A 20,876-nucleotide genomic window follows, 5' to 3' on the forward strand; every position below is an offset into this window, starting at 1 on the left:
AAATACAAGCTTGAACATATCTTAAGTTTGCATCACCTGAACTGCATACTTAAGACTTTACTGCTGCTAAGACAGGGGAACAATTTGAACTTCCTTTTAGCACTTAGAACTCCAAGAAGCCCTTTTTCCCCAAAAAAAAGTTTTAGAAAACCATGTTCATCAACAATAAAAATTAAAATTCTAATTCAGTGCTGTGATATTAGTAAAGTGAGAATCACAGCTTTAAGTGTAAAGTATACCAACATTCTTCTGCTTCATTGTATATAAGAAGAAAACTGAAATTAACAAATATTGTCAGTTTCACCTAATAACAGAAAAAATCAGCTAGTAATAAAACATCAAAAGCAAAAAAAGAGGGTGATGGGGAGGTGGCACAGGGGGAGTTAGAGAAGAGGTCTACAGAAGTCCAGGAAGTATTTTTGAAAGCAAATTAAAGAGAAGGAAGCAACAAATACAAAGAAAACTTTCATTTCCATGCAATGTTAGCCTGGTGTTATTTTAAGCAACTCCTAGCTCCTGACCACCACCTATAAAATTAAAGCTCTCATTCAGGAAAATATTCTCAGTACTTTAATTGCGATCAAAAATGAACATGCAAGCTTCCTGTTTCAGGATAGCTTGCCCCAGGGAATTCTGTAGCTTGCTTAATGAACTGCTTACTGCAGTGCTATATACACTATGAAGACTGATACTTGAGTTTTCCTCAAGCTATGCAGCACAACAGAAATGACAAACTAGAAATTCACTGCATCAATATGCCATCAGCAAGTCCTCAAGCTCATTAAGCATTATCTGTAGTTAAACTTCAAAAGGAATCCTGCTGAGTTTGTTTGGAATACGAGAAAGGAAGGGGAAAGAATTTGAAAACCAGGGAGAATAAGGGTCTAAAAATAAGGTTCTAAATGGGGTGAGAACAACATCCAAAGCAAGGGGAGACAAAAGTTACCTTCTCAAAATATCCAAGGACACCCTCTTGCTCAGTCACTGAAAAAGTAGCAGTGGGCAGAGGCAGACCAGAGCTGCTCTGAGAGTTACATAACTTTCAGTAAAAAAAAAAAATAAAAAATTGGTTATTGATAGAGAGGAAGCCCAAAATTAAAATTCAGTAGGGGAAACTATGAGGATAAGTATTTTTATAGCTACCAGAAATAATACTAGATTTACCTTAGAAGACTTATAAAAAGAGATATAACTGCTTTGGAAAGTTGGTAGCCACCAACTGCAACCAAAATTCCCCCATAACTACAAGCTCTTTTTTTAAGATCTATCTACAACCACTAACATCCATCATTATTTAAGCTTTGAGTTTAGAAGCAGATGTATGGGGTCCAATCTAGCTTAATCCTTCATTCACCACAACCTTCTTCCAAGTATATTATTTATGTATATATTATGTACATCACATCAAAACAAAATATTTCACAATGGTCCCTTTCCAACCTGAAGCATTCTGTGATCCTATGTACAAGGAAATTCTACTCTGGTTTCTGATGGTAAATCACTTTTTGCATCTGCTTCAGGTTAAGAGGCCTCAAAGAAAGCTTACACAACTGTTTTGTCTTGATTCCCAATTTTACTATGTAGAGAACACATTACAAAAGTAACCATAGGAAAAGTAAAAGTGTGACAGATTGTTAATTTAAATTCTATAAAATGCTATCTAGAAATCTTTAAGCCTTTACTGTTGTAGTATATTTTGCTTAAATGAAATGTGTACAAGGAACATCAGTCCGCATCTCCAAGGTTTAGTACTGCTTTGACCCTCTGTGCAATTTAAGGATGCTTTGGGTTCCTTCCCAGCAAATTTCAACCCATCCTTTGCTGCAGTTCCTGTGCTGTCCTTTATTCTTTCTCCATGGCCTATTTAGTTTGCTCCTTCTGTCAGCTGAGAAGCACAGCATCACACAATAGAGAATTCAAGAATCCTACCCTTAACCAATATTAATGCACTGCCTTTTCAACCCCCTTGTCTTCTGGATTTTGCATAATACTGTTAAGAAGAGTATTTTAATAACAGCTATTGATTTTATCTGATAAATTATTATACTGTATTCTAGTTCAGGAAATTTCACTATATAATGCTCAAGAGTTCTCTGGTGTGGGAAAATAAATCCTTTATTAATGTATTTAGAATGTTTCATTAAAGGAATATAAATTCCATACAGTACTGTAAACGAGGGGACTGGCTTGGAAACCATTCCTGAAATGCATGTTTAACATCCTAGAAACGCTAGACCTGGCAAGCCTTCCAAAACCAAATAAATATAAGCACATTTAGACGGGATGGGGATGGCATATTAAGTTGCCTGGTGAGAAATTTTATGAAAAAACGTAACCCTTAAGCTAGAGATCCACAGTATAACCTCCTGAAGAACTATAACTATTTATAACAGAAAATGATGGCATGTTTTTAAGAATACCATCACTAGAGGGCCTCATTATCACTTATGCACACATTACTTTGGTTGAAGACAAATTTAAAGTTAGAGGATAGGGGCATTGTTATGGAGTATAATACAAGTTTATCACAATATTCAATATCCAATAAGAATGTACAAAAATGGTCCCTAACCTCTTCACAATAGGAATTATACAGTCTGCTAGAAATGTTTTTGCTTTTTCTGTGAAAGTTAAGTGACCTTTGAGATATGACCCAGGCCAGCAATCTCAGTATTGTTTACTAATATTTCTTGTCCTGCTTCAAAATCTTTATCATACTTTTTTTTCCTGTTAAATATCCTTCCCTCTATCACTTGGGCAGTCCCCTGGCATAACAAAGCAACTGTGTATGTGTAGTAGTTTACTGTAGGATTATTAGCATGTGCTTCCAGAATGTGAGCTGCGGAAAGGATAGAAGATCATTTCATTCTCTTTTCCTGTTTGCCCTTGTCTGCCTATGGCAGAGCCTTTTGGTTACCCAAACTACACATTTCTGAGAAAAACTGTTCTGATGAAGATGGCTAGCAAGGAGTTAAGGAAAGAAAGGCTAATTGCTCAGTGATAACTGTAAAACCACCTCTAGAAGTCTGGATCAACAGTCAGATAGAAGTAAATGTAAAAATTAGTTCTTTACATGATAAAAGAAAAGCTAAGCTCTGCAAGTGCCCAGGTAGAACAGCAATCAAGTTATTCTTCACACTCTATAACTGTTGTAATACTTGAGAGATGGCTAAAAGCTACTTTTCTACAAGAAGAAGAAATCATCTTAATTTAAGATAGACTGCTAAAGTCAGACTTGTGACACAGCAACATCTGAGGAGCCTTATGCAGACTAGAATTCTATGTGAATACATATGTAAACACACACATCGAACAAAAGAAATGTGTTGGCCAGATTGGCCCAAACAGTAAAATGCTTGCTCAAAAACTTAGCCTGATTTACAGGGTCACACTCAAACAGTAACTGTAGATCTAACATTCGGTCAAACAATACTTATGTTCATAGTTAAACCACAGGTCACAAAGAGCACCCTTTCTTCAGTCTTTTAAACTGGGATATAGTCACCTTAAGTTTTTCAAATTAGAGAAAGAAATTCAGAACAAAGCTGTTTCAGAAAAAAAAAATATTCAAGTTTGTGCCCTCAGAATACAAGGAAATATTACAAACAGAAGATATCAGCAAGAGAGGTTAACTTTCTTTGTATTTTCAGAGGGAGAAAGGATTATGAAAAAGGTACAAAGTAATAACTTATTGACAAAACAATAAGTCTCCTTAAAAAAACAAAATGTCTATGCTATTGACATGAATGAATACTGGTACTTGCATTTCCTTACACTGTTCAGCAACTATTAAACATCTCAACATCTTTTGATATTAAACTTACAACTATCATGTCAAAATATAAAATTACTTAAGCCTTCTCAGGTATTGTTACTGAGAAAAGTATGTATACCTATATATTGGTGTTTGGTGGCAAGGTCTGGTGGGGGGGTGCCTTAATTATTAGCAAAATACAAAAAGAATTCAAAAAATGGTGAATGAGGAAAATACAGTTCAGACACCTCTGAAAATATGCATTTCATCCTGAAAAAAACTGTAGGATTTTGAGATTAAATCTTTTTTGCATGCAACACCACCAGTAAGACTAGGCCAAAAAGGTCAAGGATTACGTATTTGTCTATCCATTATTCAAATTAGAGGAAATGACCAAAACTAGTAACTTCTATACTTTTAAAGGAGCCAAGAGTATCTCAATGTCTCAGAATTCCCTTGCTTTTGGTAGAAATCTAAACATAGGTTTAAACATTCTAGCACTACTCCAAGTTTTTAAAAATTTGTTTTTCCTGTGTGTAGATAAACTGGGTCCTGTAGGCTTCAGAGAAAGTTATCACTGCACTTACCAAAAGGAGGGGATGGGTAACTTCTTCTAACCTACCAATATCCTAGCTCTTTAGAGGTGGTTTTTTTAGTTTTTTTTTTCTTTCTTTCTTTTTTGGTGGTGGTGGGGGGATGTTGCTGGGTTTGTTTGTTTTAAATAAACTGGATTCTTGCCAGAAGAATAAATGAAAGCAATAGAGCACTCTTTTTAAACATGGCAGGTAAAGAACTGGCCTTCCCACACATCATCTAATATAGAAAGCAGTGGCACAGGTGTGGTACAACAGACACTGCCATTCACAATTAACTACATATGCACACCATGTATATCAAAACCAGAATCTATAGGACAATCACTTCAGGAAACACTAAGAAATTTTCCATCATTGAAAAAGTTAGGAAAATGGGGTCCTACAAAATTCATGGCTATAATGAAATGCTTACTGTTTGTTTTTTGTTACTAATGTGTGGTTTCATACTTGAGTGCCTCTATTTTATGATCAGCTAAGATCCATGCCCTTTCAAAATTCTATTCTCAGAAAAATTAAAAGATGTTAAAAATTATTCTGTCTTTAGCTATCAAGATCTGTACTTTTTTTTTTAAAACATTTGATTACTTGAATGTATATACACATTAGTGGTCCACCTCATATTAAAAATCTTAATATTTCCCCCTTTCATTTCACTGTAGTTTTAGGCACCCCAAAGTTTTTTTAGTAAGTAGCTAACAGGTTGTCAAAGACTGATACTTTCATAAGTACAACATTTAAAGAAGTAATGAGCAAAGTTCAAACATCAGTTAGCATTTATTGCTTGTTCATATATGTGAGCAATTTTCTATATGTTAAAACACTAGCTGAGTGCTCTAACACCTGAAAAACAATGTTTTCCCCTCTAAAACAGCATAGCAAATAAGTAAAAATATTGTACTACTCACTAAAAAGGATTAGATGGAGTACACCACAGACTACACAACTTAAAGGCAAGCAAGATTTGCAGCAGGCAAAATAGCTCCTCAGCATGACTGTTTATAAAAAAATTAACTGTTTAATGATATTAAACACTTTTAATTTCCAATTTGAATTGCCATATTAAAGTTCTCTGAAATAAGTTTTAGAGCAATGAGAATAAAGACTGTGGGGCTATTTCTGCCTGTCTCTGCTTTAGAACTCACCACATGTTCAACACTTTCTGGCAGCTATACACAAAGAAAATAAGGGAGAAAAGAGAATCAGAATACAATACAGAGGAAGAATTCTACATCTTTTATACATAAATTTTGGTAGTCAGAACACTATCTTAAAATAATTATTTCAAAATTAGTTAAAAAATCAAACGTGCAAGCAATTCTCTAATAGAGATGCGTTATTGAGAGCTGTAGCCCAAAACAGCATAAAGAAAGTATACTGTTTTAATATTTAATGCCAAAATTAAGTGTAGCACTGTACTATTTTGCCCCTCACCAGTGGTTATCGAATTCAGACAAGATTTTTCAAATAACTAGATAAGTAGCTAAGCACACAGGATCAAAAGAATGCAAAATGAAGTACGTACTTTGTTTCATCCATGACTTCTACCTCTGCAGGAGCTGTGATGGGTGCATTTGAACGGCCTGCAGTTGGGTCATCTGTGTTCAATTCTCCATTTGTTGAGCTTACTACCTGTAATCACCAGAAATAAGTGAAATCATGCTAGTGGCAGACTTTGTATTTGTAAATTCCTGAAGTTACAATACATCTTCAAGACTTATTTTAGTTAATTCCACAATTCCTTTCATTCTAATATTATTATTTTAACTTTTATTCAGGCACCCCTGGCTTCCTGCCAGACTTTCATCACCTCTACTAGTGGAACAGAGATCTCTATGGAAGACTCTCTAAAGAGAGTGGACTAAGTAAAGCAACTCTGCTCATCAGGCTTGCTGGTTTCCCCTAAGTGCCTTTTACAAGCCTTAAGGAAAGGCAAAAAGCAGGAGCAGGGCCTTTTCCTTTCCTGATACTAATTCAGGTAGTCTCATCCTACCTCTGCTTCTCTGATGTATTCAAGTTCCTTTGTTTCCTTCTTTGTGTGGGCTGACTCAGCTTTATCTCAAAGAGCAATCATCAGAAGAGAAAAGGTTGCAGACCTAACAGTCTAGGTGTTTGTTCTTGGTTCCCAAGATCACAAGAGCATTACTATCATCAAAAAATTTAGATTTTATCTTCAATCCCATTAATTTCCTCTCAAGTTCCTTCATAATTCTTGAGCCACCAGGACAATCCTGGTTCTCTGGGAATGTTTGCTTTGACTTTAAACCAGAAGGAGTCCAGTATTATTCTCTCTCTCTATTCCTATCAGTTTTACTGCACAACCAATGTAGCCATTCCAGAGGCCTTTCCCTTATTCACCTCAAAGAATCTGCCAGGCAGATGTTAACTGGATATAGATGAGTGGACATCAGATCAGCTGACAGTGCTAAACCCATCCATTAAAGTATAAGAGGTCTACTAGCTACAGAGTAGTAGTGTTTGGCCAAGCATCTTTGCACAAAAACATCATTTTGGTCAGATAATAGAAGAACCTGCAGAAAGCATCTGTAAAACATAATCAAGATTATAGCTTAAGCTAAAGGAAAGTGGACCAATAGTAGATGTATTTCAAGATTCTTACCAGCCATTGCCTGAAGGTCAGAGATTAAGGTAGAAGAAAGCAAAGGGAAGGGAAGTTATCATTAGATTAAGGGGGTGGGAAATAATAGCATAACTATTATGTCTCATCTATCTATAAGCAGAGCTAATAGCCTTGCCTACTAAGACTTGCTCTATAGTTCCTGTTGTAACCAAGAGGAGCTCCAGAAGTATGTTGAGCTTTAGCTATTTTCCATGCCATATACCTGGCTCAGACTGAGTTTTTTCCTTTTGATGTTTCACTAGTATCAGAACCACTGCCAAAAAACAAACAGCAGCAACATACACTTTCCCTGGCAACCTCCATGAGCTTAACACCAAAACAGAAGAAACGATGTCTGAGATTGCAAGAGACTTCATTTCTCCATTTTTGGTCAACACCACTGGAAGCAATCCTGGGAGACTAGACTTGATTTCTGTTGTGATGGATATGTCAGTGAAGCTTCAACCAGGTGGCTTTAACTAACAGTATTCCTCATTCACAAGATGCTTTGAGATCACTGGGGACTGCAGAAGCACTGAACATTCAGTGACAGAAGCAAGTGGGAATTGTACTTTAACAAAACAAAATGGCAAGCCAGGCATTTTAAATTGAACACCCTGGCATAGTAGATTTTCACAATATTATCTTAATACTTGTCACCATTTGCCATGCTTACTGGTGAGGGGAAACAGGGTCATCCTAATCATCTTACCAGGACTGAGCAGATAAATTCATTACTACTTGTGAAATACCCAGCTATAGCAGTGTTAAGCACCACAGAAGCATATGGTGTTTCAGAATAAACTGAGCAGAATAAACTGTTTTCAGAATAAAATTCGAGGATTATGTGCTAAATCAGATAAAAATCTGATGAAATTGTAAGGGTAGATAACAAGTATTGCTCATCTTGAGTTTGAATCCAAATGAGTTTTGGACTCTTTGAATCCAAATCATAACTCTAGCCTGTACTAATGCATATAAAGCAATGCCACCCAATTAAGACTGTAGACAACATTGCCTTGCAGGCCAAATCAGTCACGAATTCTGCTCCATGATCTAGACTTAAAATAAGTTTCTCCTAAAGAGATCTTCAGACCTGTGCACATGAATTAGTAACAGGTGATTAGAACCAGAAATCTTTGCCTTCAGTTTCCTCAAATAAGTAGGGTATCCCAGGAAACAACAAAAAACACATCATTTTGGATTGGAAGTACACCTTAGCATTCTTGACTGGTGTAAAGAACAGATAATTTCCACTGGTTTGGCAAAAAAAGTCAGATTTTTTCCCACTTTCCTACAAAAAGCAAATGAAAACATTTATGACTCTTAACCCTTTTAAAGATCAAACACACTGGCCAACCCTGTCATCTCTGGAGATTTCACATGGCTTTCTCCTTCATGCCTCTTTCCTAGGAGTGTTGATTCCACTCATGTCTACCTTTACTGGACAGCAGATTCAAAAAGGGGATCAAATTCAAGTATGTATACATTCTTCACTTGAACTGGCAAACAGGAAAGTAGGCATCTGAAAGTCATTCCTACATTAACACTTCAGTTATCAAAACTATCTCTCAAGCTACATGTTGTAGTTTCTTCTCTCTCTTCTGATGAATAAGTGGTGAGAAACTGAGAACATTTTGACAGGAACAAAAATGTATCTGAACACTTTATGGTCTGCCCTTTCATCACTGCTAGAGAAAATCTATTTTGAAGAGGCAGATGAGCAAAATAAAGGATTTTTTACTCAAACTTCAAAATTTGTGGATGGTTCTTATCAGCCTTTTGACAGCAGCTCTTTTCTGGTCTCTTTGGAACCTCTATGGTCAACTCTAGATGCAAGATGACTTCAGCTTTAAAGCAGCAACAGTGATCTGCTTGGGCAAATGCATTACTTCACAGTAATGAAGAACAAAGCTTATACTGGGGTTTTTCAACAAGCTTATGTGCTTACAGAAGAGGAAGCAGAGAGAGTGCACTGTTTCTGAAGCTATAGCAACCTATTTAGTGATTCTTTTCTTGAAAGTCTTCAAACCAACTTCAAGAGTGTTTCTTGACGATTCATTTTAGCAGAAAAAGTCTTCCTTCTGCACTTGTCTTCAGGTTTATTATTAAGAAGTCTGTTTTCTCTAAGGAATTTCACCTATATAAACTTTACAGAAACCTTACCACCAGATGGTAAGAGACTGTCCTGCCTCCCTCTAGTTAACCTCTAGGGAGCCTAAGGAGAAAGAGACCTCAGTCCTTCCCAAACACATATTCCAGATATACATCCAAATATAACAACTGCCTACTGCATGGCTTAATTTAGCTGGAAGGAAAATATAAACTTCATCTTTCTGGAAAGGGATCATGAGGTCTCTGAAAGCAGAAGTGAACCAAAACAGCATCAGTCCTGCTCCTCAAACACAAATGTCCTGAGTTGCATTCCAATCCACCACTGCCGAAGACAGCTCTAGGAAAAGTCTCATTAAAATATTAGTATCAGTGGGGCTACAATTGTGATCTTACAATCATAAGTTCTATACCTTGCTAAAATAACTTACAATACTAGAAATTAGTTTCCTGTGACATCAGTAAAATATCTCAGAATCTGACCAAAACATGGACTTGGTAAAAGACTGGTAAAGCAGGGTAAAATGAACACTTGTACTCTCAAGCTCACATGCTCTGGGATCAGAAGTCAGACCAGCCATTAGACTTTTCTCTCTCTGACAAGATACTAATGGTCCCAGAAATCAGCACAACATATGTCACAGGAAAACATAAGGGAATGACAGAAATAAGAACAAAAGTCATCCGGAGATTGGAGATTTAAAACAATTTTAAGCATCTTGCTATCAGATCATATCTTGGTTTAAATTTAGAACATCAATTTTTTAGAAGTTTAATTTGAGGAGCACATATACACAGTTTGGACAGTGCTTGTTATCCTGTATGTCATAAAGCTAACAAAAGTTTACAATACTAGACCTACTACCCAATAGCCAGGCATATTAACTGTTAAATAGATTAGCTTAGATACTTATTCCTTTTAAAGCTTGATAAGAGCCAATAATAATAAGACTAAAGTTAAGCCTGAATACCAGTTTCTCAATGATAACAGTAAATCTTCAGGCTATCACCATGTTTTGTTTTGGATTTGAGTACAGGCAAATTAATCTTATTTACTGTGTTCAAAATTAAGGCAGAACAGCTCTCAGAAAACGTATCTGACATTTGACTTGCTTACCACCGGAATAAGGAACTACTAAAAGTTGAAGACTACTTAAGCAAATAATCTTTTGTTCCATTACAAGTCTTAGTAACCAAATTCCCCACTCTTCAAAAATAAAGCCAGTCTGCATAACTAAGCAAATCACTAGTGACATCTAGCATGCCATATTTTACTTTCAACAAGTTTCCAGTTAAGATAAAAAGAATCAAGATAATTCATGCTACCTTTTTAACACACAAACTTAGGGATACCGACTTGTTTCATCTAACATTAATATCTTAACTTCTTGAAAGAGGCTTCTTGCAACTCAAAAGTAATTACATCCAATATCTAAACTTTTGAGCAGAACTTTTAATTGCTTTGACATACAGCAAGTTGCTTTCACTAATAAAGCTATAAAAACTAGAAAACCACTGTACTACAGCATTTTTACCTTATTTCAAATAGAGGTGTGAAAGAATGAATGTGACATTTTTGGAGGAATAGTTTTCCCTTAGAGTGCAGTTTGCTAACAGTATTTGTATTTTTAACATGAATTAATGCTACAGCATAGGATTAGACATGTTAAGCACAACATCCCTATGTGATATAGCCTAAAGAGTTTAGGCTAGCTTAAGTTTATACAAAAATCAGAATAACTACTATTAATGACCAAACAATTTAGAATCTGATTGTTTCCTATTTGAACATTATTACAAAGAACATAAGCATACATACCAACTATATATATACACACACATACACCAGCATACAATCCACTCAAATTTAATATACATAACAATGAAGAATCATTAACATTTTAATAAACAAATCTGCTACAGAAGGACCTCACAGATGGCAATGAATTAAAAATCTGTAATGGCAGTGACCTAACATTCTGATGTCTCTTTAAAAGAAAGTTTTCTGCCAGGAGATTTTCATAGATTACAGAAAGGATGATAATTCAGCAAACGGCTGATCTCAGAGATGAGAAATGACTCACTAATGTCACAGAAAATACAAACACACTAAGTCCATTCCTTAGATTCAACTTTCCTTTGAACAATTATCTGTACTTTTAGAACTTATCCTCTTGGAGATGATCAGGAATCTGGCCAAATTAGCTAGTTAGTGTTCCAACTTATAAGCATGATTTAGTTAGTGTCTGCTACAACAAAGAGATATTTAACAGCAGAAGAATCAAACTTCAGAACAAAAGTGAATACTTTATATCTGCTTTTAATAAGGAGGCATGACCATCTCCACATCTCAATCACAATCTCAAATCCAATTTAGATTCCACATTATTATACTGTTCTCAGAGGTAAACTCACTACATTTAAAGTTGATGTTATGGAGAGAACTATTATATTCAAGTCAAAAATACTGGTACAGTTTTCAAAATATTTGTCAATGGGAAGCTATTAACATGGCTTTAAAAATAAAGCTTTTCAGGAAGTAGCCTAGAACAATTAAGCTTTTCTTAGTAAACACTAATAATTATTTATTAGCTTTTCTTATATGACCCAATAGCCGTTTCTAAAGCAGCAAAATTTAGTGGATGTAAAGTCTAAATTAAATATCAAAGCACTCTAAGAAGATACTACATTTATTCTACTGAATTATCAAGGTGATAGGACTGTAGCTCTGTTTCCTTTACCCTGGAATTTTCACCCCTTATCTTCAGGAACAGATACAAACTTTCCAAAAACAAACTAAAAGAAACATACATAACTTATATTCTCAGAATCAAAAATGCAAGCACAGGAAAAACTTAACTTTTCCCCATGTAACATGTAATATGTTACCTCAATCACTTTAATTTAGAACTGAAATGTCAAATTGTTATACAGATTAAGCAGCTGAAGTTTTGAATCTTTATATTAAATTTAGATTTGTGATTTAGATTACTGATAAGTATGAAGTACAGCCCTAGGAAACATTCTTCTAGTCAGCTGGTGTTTGTAAAAAAAAAAAAAGAGTAAAGTTTAAGCAAAATCACTAGTTAATACTTTTGCTTGAAGTCTGCATGAGCAGTATGACTTTAATAAATACCGAATTAAACTGATAGTATTCTAGTCACTAGTACAATTAATACCATATTGGATGTCTAAACTTCAATTGTTTTCATTGATGTAAGTATATAGCCCTTTAGAAAGATGGATAGTTTCAAGGTTTTAGGCTTTCACCGAAAACATGCAGCAGAAATTCAACATATAAGATGATCCATAGCTTTCCACACCTGTTTTCATTTCATTTTGGTAATTGTAAAGCAGGAAATAGCAGGCACGTTCTGAACATAACTGGAAAGCAAATTTAAGCTGAAAACAGGAATCATGTCAGGCACTACAGGAGACTAATATTACATAACACAGAAGTTATGCGAAGTCATGCAAAGAAGCAGAAAATACCTGTACCGAGCCACCATGTCTGTCAGCTGCTAAGTGAGCTCTCAAGTGATGTGGATTGGCTTGCTGGGAGTCCCAAGCTGCCCTATGATCTGCTGACTACCATTGTTTGGACATGTTAGGCATATATGCAAAAGGAAAAATAAAAATCCAAAACTTTAAACCGCTCATGTATAAATTGTCTTTCTAAAAAATCACAGAATCTCTACACATTCAATTCCTATATAGAATGTACATCCATGCTATCTATATACATACATATGTTTACAAGTATATTTTGATAGAAGAGCTGCAATTCAGCTAAAACTAAATCCCTCATAAGAAAAAGCCCACCACCATTATAACCCTGTAACTAAGCTTAGGTAAATGGACAAAGATCTAAATTCATGTTTTTACTAACACTGTTATTATCCTGGTTTTAAAATAAAAGCAAGAAAACACACATATGTGGCAAATCATTAGAGAGAAGACAAAGTAATGCTGCTAATCTCACATGAGCAGTTTACCTGAATTTTGCATTGCTGCATCTTATCTCTGTGCTGATGTGCTTCTCTGTTTGATGATAGCGCAGGATCTGAATGAATTGAACCCACTGGAGTAGGCTACAAATATAAACATTATGTAGCAACTGGTAAAAAAAATAAATTTTCTAAGTCTTACCAAAAATTACTGCATTGTAATCCAAAATAAAGTTTAAATCTGTCATCAATTGTTATATATAGTCTCAAATTATCAAGTTAGTAAAATTACAGTAGATATTAACCAATACCAAAAATAAAGCAAATCTTATTTTATGTATTCTTTAAAATACAACAATTACAGTAATTTTCTGTTTAATTACAAAGTTATTTCCTTAAAAAAATTAAGTTATTCTAAACTGGTATAAATATAAGAAATTGTATAACATTTTTAAATTTTATCTGCTAACCCTGTAATTTTCAAAGTGGTCTGTGCTTTATTCAGAAGACTGGACCCAGAACAACAACTACACAATTGCATAAAGTATCAGTTATGAACATAATCATGTCAGTTTTCTATGAGGTCTCTTCAATTAGCATCCATTTATGGGACGTTCTGGCGAAAGTCTAAAGAAAAAATATTTAAAGCAAATTTTAATGCTAAATGCTGAAAAAACATACTAGCAATAAAATGTCGCAATTCTTGCAGAGACCGCACAGGGAACTTCAGGGGAGAATGTATAATTTGGAATTGTTGAATTTATGCACACATAACCCCTCTCCTACTCATTTGAAGAGGGGAAGACAACTTCTATGTTCTGAAAAAATCTCATTTTAGTATTTCTTTGAAAAAAAAAAAACAGAGTATTTGCTGTAACTTTAGGCACACTGCAATGAAAATTGATTTCCTACACTGTATTTCATTAAAATGATGCTTATAAAATGTACATACAGTTTCTCCATAATTAACTGATAAGTATCTGGTATAAATCTCAGGTGCAGAGAAGTGATTTTTTTAATGTTTTAGAAACTCTGGAAAATTCTCCAAATGAAGAAAAATACATGCAGTGATGACAGTCAGTCGCAAAGTTTTAAAGTCTTTCTTCTTCAGCTGAAAAAACAGTTTGAATTCCTACAACTTTTTTTTAAAGACAGAAGAGGGATTCTGTTTGATCTTAAAAAGAGTACATGTTTGGGAAGAGACTCAGTATGAAAAAAAATCAAGCCAAAAGGTAACATTTGAAAATGCATCTGAAAATGGATTTGTAATAGCAACTGCTTACAACTCTTACAGCTGGCATGAGAAGCACATGTATCTTATAATTCAAGACTAACAACATCTCAGAACTGATGAAAATACCCAGCATCTTAACAGTTTAACTGTACTCACCAACTGTTTGCCAATCCAGTCATATTCATAATCAAACATATAGCCCTTCCGATCAAATAAGTCTGTGAAGAGCTTTCGTAAGTAGTCATAGTCCGGCTTTTCAAAAAAATCTAGCCTTCTTACATAACGTAGATATGTAGCCATTTCCTCTACATAAATAAGAAACATGCATAACTGTCATGTGTGTTTCAATGGCTCTCCAAAAACATTATTATGACATTTTAAAATAACCCTTTCTTCTGCCTCTCACCATAAGAACTGAACAGTTTGCCATGATTCTGAGAGTTATCAGAAAGAAAAGTTACTAACAGTAACAGTATTCAAGATGCACTGCCACATTCTAAATACATTCTAGGAAAATACACTCACATCCTACCATGTGAATACCCTTAATTTCACCTTCACATTACCTGTAGAGATTATCCATCTTCCATCCAACCTTCCCAAACTCATGCTCTGTGTGACAGAAAGGTGTGGAGGGAAATGCCTCTTTACTTCCCCCCCCTCAAGAAACTGTACAAAAACAAGCCTTAGGAAAGGCAAAGGGGATCATATAAACATACTGGGTGGACTATGTCTCAAAGAGCACTTGTCACTGGAAAGTGATCTCCCTTTCTTTGAGAAGGGATCCACATGTACATTCTGAAGTGGGCAATTCCAACTGTCCTGACAAAAAACACTTGGTATGGTCTCTGCTGTTGAGCAATCACTGTAATATGACCTTATGGAAGACTATAGCACCACTGGATGCTTCAGGCATCAAATTCAGTGGAGGAGTTGGACAGAAGTGGCAGATATCCAGAACAGAAACACCACAAAGAACAACTGACATTACCTGAGCTCTTGTAGTATGATTTCTGACCAGTGTCAGAAGTTTACTATTACTGTTTAAATAGCAGGTCAGCATACAAATGGAGATTCATTTGGGTGGGCATTACATGGGAATTGTAGAACTCTCAGATCTCCTGGTAGCAGAGACAACCAGGGAGATTTTTGAAAGGGCCTGGACCTGTAAAGATAAAAGGAAAGAACTATCCTAGTCATTAAGAGTATGAAGTACAGACTGAGCACTAGCAGACGGAGCTGCCTAATTAAGATGGAACTCCAGCACCAGCTCTTGGCAGGAGCATAGAGCAAGTCGTTACAGAAGTCCTATTCTTTAGGAATCATATAAGCCATGAGGGGCTGAATTTCCAACACCCTTCTGAGACAATAGCTATAAGGAACAGCCACCCTTATGGACAGAAGACAAGAATCCAAGAGCTGAAAAGCACAGGCTTCAGCTCCCTTTGAGAAACTGTTCAGACAGGTGATCACATTTGCAGTAATGCCCTCAGGAATCAATGAACTGAGGGGCATGTGGAAATACAGCAGTCTGAGAAAGCAGCATATGGTGAGAAGAGATAAAAGTTACCAAGCTTTCACAAAAGTCCTATAGGTCTTTCCACTCCAACAGGTCTTATAAGAAAGACAGTATTAAGCACTATGGTTTGGGCAGGAGCAGATGGAGCAGCGACTGGGAAGATTTCCTTGGCAACAAAGATCCAAGTCAGCAGGCAAGCAAGACTCTGCAATAACCATACTGCCTGAGGAGGTCAGTGTTTGAAGAAAGTGAAGAGAAGTGTTGATACATCACCAAGGACCTCTTTAACCAACCTATCCTGTGGTAAATCAGGACTCAAAGGATACAAGGTGCATATTCAGAGGTATGGAGACTGGAGCTAAGCCATTTAATGTGGATGAACCTGCTACAAAACAATTGCTGACTCCAAAATCAGAGAAGACCCTCATTGCACATTTGAAGCAGAAATACTGAGTTTAAGTCCTTGCTCACATTTTATGTATGGCTTGAAAGAGCAGCCATGTTGGCAGTTCTCAAAGACAGTACAATCTCACTCAACATGGGATGAAAAAGATGCATTTCACATGCAACAAAAAACAAAACATCTTCCGCTGAAAGTACTGAATTCTCTTGCCTTCTGGAACTTGAGTTAGCTGACTGAAAGGAACTGAAGAGGTGGTAGATGCACTTCCCATTATATTCCATGCCATAAGAGGGAAGCATGACAGGGCAAAGGTACATCATCTATGGACACTGGAAATGCAAGAACTTCCACATGCAAGAATACAGCTGTTATGATGTGGACTCTCCAAGAAGTTTATCTGTGTGTTCTCCAGGATCAAATATATTTTCCTGTTTCATTTTTGGGCCCAAACCTGCAAACAACCATGTACTTGATTAACTTTGGTGCAAGTAGTCCACTAGATATATGGAGCTAGTCTTATGCATAACTATTTCCAGGAATTGCACCATACATAGTCAAATTAGATTTAATATTTTTAAAAGGATGCTAGCAACTACAGAAAAATAAGCACGCAATACTGGATCCAGAAGATTTATATGCCAAAACACAGGGGTTTTTCCTCCACTTATTTTGTGGGCCAACATTTTATGTTCAGACATTTGCTCCAGTTCTGTACTGAAAGAGTCAGTTTCACTTGATTTCACTCTTTAATCCAAGAAGTGAAGGAAAACCTTCAGGTACAGAGAATATGAAGTTAAAAGCATCAGAAAATTGGTAATGGGCCTGCTTAGTAACACAGGGTTGGAAAGAACTTCAAGAGGTCAGCTAGTACACCACTCTATCCCGTAGCAAATCAGTTATAGCCATGTCTAGTCTGTTTTCACACAACTCCAGGGAAAAACTCCAGTCTCCCAGGTACCTCTTCACTATATTTAAAACATAGGGGTTAAGTCTAATTAAGCCCAAACTTAATTGTTTTGGATTAAATACATTACTTTCTTCTCTGCTGTGGACATAGCAAACAGATTCCTTTTGTATTTCTTGCAACCAAAAGGTACAGAAAACACTCATTTCCTCAGTCTTATTTAGGCTAAAACAATCCCTGTTCCTTCAGTCTTTGGTAAGAGGCCTAGCAAATATGACTTATAAGTATTCTCGCTTCTGTTCGCAAGAAACCTTTAAACTAGGATACTTTTTCTTGAAGTACAATCCCCAAAATTGGACATACTGCTTCAGCTGAGGCTTTACTGAATTAAGTAGAGTGGAAATGGTATTTCAAGCGTATTGCAGGCTATATCCTCTGTATATAATCCAGTTTGGGGTGTATATATATATATATATTTTTTTTTTAAATACAGCATGACACTGTCCCCCATTCACTTTGTGACTGACTGACCTTTAAATCATTACCTAAAGAACCTCACTGTACCCAGTAATTCAATCTGTATTTGATCCTATTTTCACATACTACCTAGAACGCATCTTTTTTGTAATGTACCTTATATTTTTAGACCACATTCATAATTTGTCAAGATCCTTTCACTCTAATTGCACTGTCCAAGCTGGGTATTCAAGCTTATCATTTGCAAGTTTAATAAACACACTCATTTATACAAAGCATTCATAAAAATACTGAGCAGTCCCTGTATAGATTGCTTTGGAATGTTTTCATGTTTTCTTGTCATGTCATGTTTTCAATATGACAACAATATGACCAGTACTTGAGTACTTTGAATGTTTTTACATCTTTCCTCCCAGAGTAGATTCTTCTTGATTATGCTTCTAAGATTACTTATGAGAATATTTCAAATGTCTCAAAAGTACTGAGGTCTCACGACATAGGACATCTGCCTTTTTTCTCCACAAGACCTGTCTTGCCATAAAACGTAATCTAATTGCTTTGCCATGAGCTGTTCTTGGCCACTCCATTCTGCCTATCAATCATCTCCTGATTCTTTCACAGTGTTAATTCCTATTTTGATTCCTCACCTCCACCCACACCTGCAATTCTTCAGTTACTCCAACTTTTAAAAGATAAACACCATGCCTGCTTTTCTCAAGTCTTCTAATACCTTATTGATACTCCATGAGTTCAAGGATAACCATACAGCAAGCATCACCTGGAACTACTTGCAACTCACTGTTTTAAATATTTCAAGCTGTTGCTAACGATCACATATCAGCTGAAAAGCTGGTCATTTTTAAAAAGAGATTTGAAATAAGTGTCAGTTTTAGAGTGGAGAAGGCTTGCAAATTTTATATTTGAATATAAACTAGTTGATCATTGTAGGAATATGTATTTTTTAGTGTTCCCTTTAGAAGAAATTATCTTTGAAAAATGCCAGCACTAGTTTACTGCTGTTTCAAAGGACAATTCTTATAACCATTACTAAAATATGTAAAATAGTATTTAGAAGGATTGTTTTATTTTACTTACAATACCAAATTTTATAAAAAATGATCTTTGCCAGTTTTGTTTCTCAGATAAGCACACATTTTTATTAACAGCAGATATTACCTGGGAAGTTTTCACACAATACTTCTATAGGTGTTGCTCGTTTTGTGTCTCCAATTTTCTGATAACGTTCTTTTAATGTATCAGCCTAGGATACAAGAACAAAAGCATTTTCTGAAGTCATACAATTTGTAGACAAACTTTTCAAAAGAAAAAGATCATGCCAAGAAAAGCTGATGATCTGAAAACAGGAAGGAGGTGAAGATATCAAAAAAATCACTACCTTTAAACCTTGCCATGGAAGGCTTCCTCTGAGAAAATACATAAACATATGACCTAAAGCTTCCAAATCATCTCTTCTACTTTGCTCTGAAACAAAATCCAAATATTATTAGGAGAATAAATGTGCAGAATTTTACATTAACAAGACTAGTTTACAAATCACAAAAAAGCTATTGAAAGGTATAAAGTACTTGAAATCAAACTGAGCATTTGGAGGGGAGGGTTGATGTGCCACCAAGAACAGAGCTAAAACAGAAAATGCAGATGCAGACTGCTGGTATATTCATCAACAGTACTTTAAACAAATCACATTGGTGTAAAAAACTGCTCCGATTTTAAACAATATTTTGACTTTTACATACCCAACTGCGTTCTATTACTAATTTTCATGCATTAGTTGTGGATTTGGAACAATTTAAGAAAACTTTCTTTAACTGAACACACTTTTCCTCTATAAAATCACAGAAAAGATAGTACATTTCTCTGCACTCCTTTATGGGATTTCTGAGTAAGCTGAAAGTCTTCTGAAGAAGGCCAAGAAGTCTTATTATTTGATCAAAAAGCAGCATCCATGAGGCACGTACATACAGTCTGTTCTGAGATATAGCTGACTTAGAGCTAAGTTATGTAAGAAATTGTTCGGCACAAAATTTGTCTGTAGTCATGAAGTGGTAGTCATCCAGTCAGAATTCAGATTTTGGTTGAAGTACCTCAAAAAACTTACAGAAGCTTTACGAACAGTAAAGTAACACACAATACAATGTATTCAAAGTGTATTCATATTAATTTTAAATAAAATCTAATATACTTAGGAATTCTCAATGAAAGAGAGACAATAGTCAAGGTCTTTAAAGAACTAGTAGAAAACAAATGTCACGTTATCAACCGACTTCATTCTGTACTGCTGTAGAAAGAGGAATTAGTGTGTTATGTTTGGTACTAAGGGGCATTACTTCCCTCTGGCACCTTCCCCAACAGAAGATATAAAACCCAAATATTAACATTCCTTCTATTCAGTATTTTCACAAAGATAAAATGACCATGCCTTGACAGGGAGAGAAATAGAGCAGAAAAGCAGATGAAAAACAGTTTCAGTTACATTTTGAAAACAAAGTTCAACAAAGCCAATCTAGTCTTGATCCAATCAACCCAAAATGTTACAGTAAATATACTGCACCCGAACAACAAATCTTAACTCAATATAACAAGAGTAGTTTTACTTCTTACTATTTGCTAGCCCTATCTTGGTCACACTTGAACACTAGGTAAACATACTAACAAATGATTAAGGAAATACCAGTAAAATGTATGATAATTCAGAGTATGCACTAGAACCCCTCACTTCATCACACATCTGCCAGTCATATGACATGCTGCTTTTGCACTCAGTTGGCCTTCACTCTTCACCATGCTTCCAGTTCCCTTGCCACTCTCACTGATGTTGTCCACTTTTCTCAAATTGAACACCCACCAGACAACCTGGTCTTCCGCGAATTTCTCTGCTAATCCTGCAACATCCTGTTTGCTGCCTCATACTGCTTAAGTGCCATGCTGATGCATCCACATACGTGAGGAGAGAGCAGGAATAAATATTAGAGTTCCATGCCTGACTGATTTCAGTATGTGAAGGAAATGCTGACTCCAGTTGCCTCATGGAACCCTGTGCTCTTTATGAGATGAGGTGGACATGGAGACAACAAGCACTTGAAGAGCACTGCTCACCACAAATTTTGTACAATACAACATGAACATGTTTTACATAAGACAGTTCACTGGTTGAAAGCAGATGGTGGCAAAGCATAAAGTGTGAAAAGTGCAGTCAAAGGCTGGTGAACAGTATTAAGGTATAGCCCACAAAAAGATATTGGAAATCTCTATTTGGTCTTTGCTAAGGGAAAATAATTCCTCTTTGCATTAA

At 35.7% G+C, this 20,876-nt stretch overlaps 1 protein-coding gene across 13 annotated transcripts in view; it reads right to left on the reverse strand.

The window, feature by feature from the left end:
• CSNK1G3 (casein kinase 1 gamma 3) overlaps window positions 1-20,876 on the reverse strand; it is an 80,399-nt gene that overhangs the window by 2,684 nt on the left and 56,839 nt on the right. For 2 of the 13 annotated variants that reach the window (XM_067315194.1, XM_067315183.1), the window contains 8 exons: window positions 18,960-19,045; window positions 18,740-18,824; window positions 14,417-14,565; window positions 13,075-13,170; window positions 12,572-12,667; window positions 5,873-5,979; window positions 5,493-5,516; window positions 947-1,039 (listed from right to left, as the gene is read on the reverse strand). In XM_067315194.1, coding sequence (XP_067171295.1) covers window positions 982-1,039; window positions 5,493-5,516; window positions 5,873-5,979; window positions 12,572-12,667; window positions 13,075-13,170; window positions 14,417-14,565; window positions 18,740-18,824; window positions 18,960-19,045 — 701 coding nt within the window. In that variant the 3' untranslated portion in view covers window positions 947-981. Of the gene's footprint in view, window positions 1-946; window positions 1,040-5,492; window positions 5,517-5,872; window positions 5,980-6,705; window positions 6,892-12,571; window positions 12,668-13,074; window positions 13,197-14,416; window positions 14,566-18,739; window positions 18,825-18,959; window positions 19,046-20,876 lie in introns of those variants that run through there. The other 11 variants (XM_067315185.1, XM_067315187.1, XM_067315184.1 and 8 more) reach the window with 11 other exon arrangements.

Source organism: Apteryx mantelli, chromosome Z, assembly GCF_036417845.1.
Source record: "Apteryx mantelli isolate bAptMan1 chromosome Z, bAptMan1.hap1, whole genome shotgun sequence".
Classification (NCBI taxonomy): Eukaryota; Metazoa; Chordata; class Aves; order Apterygiformes; family Apterygidae; genus Apteryx; species Apteryx mantelli.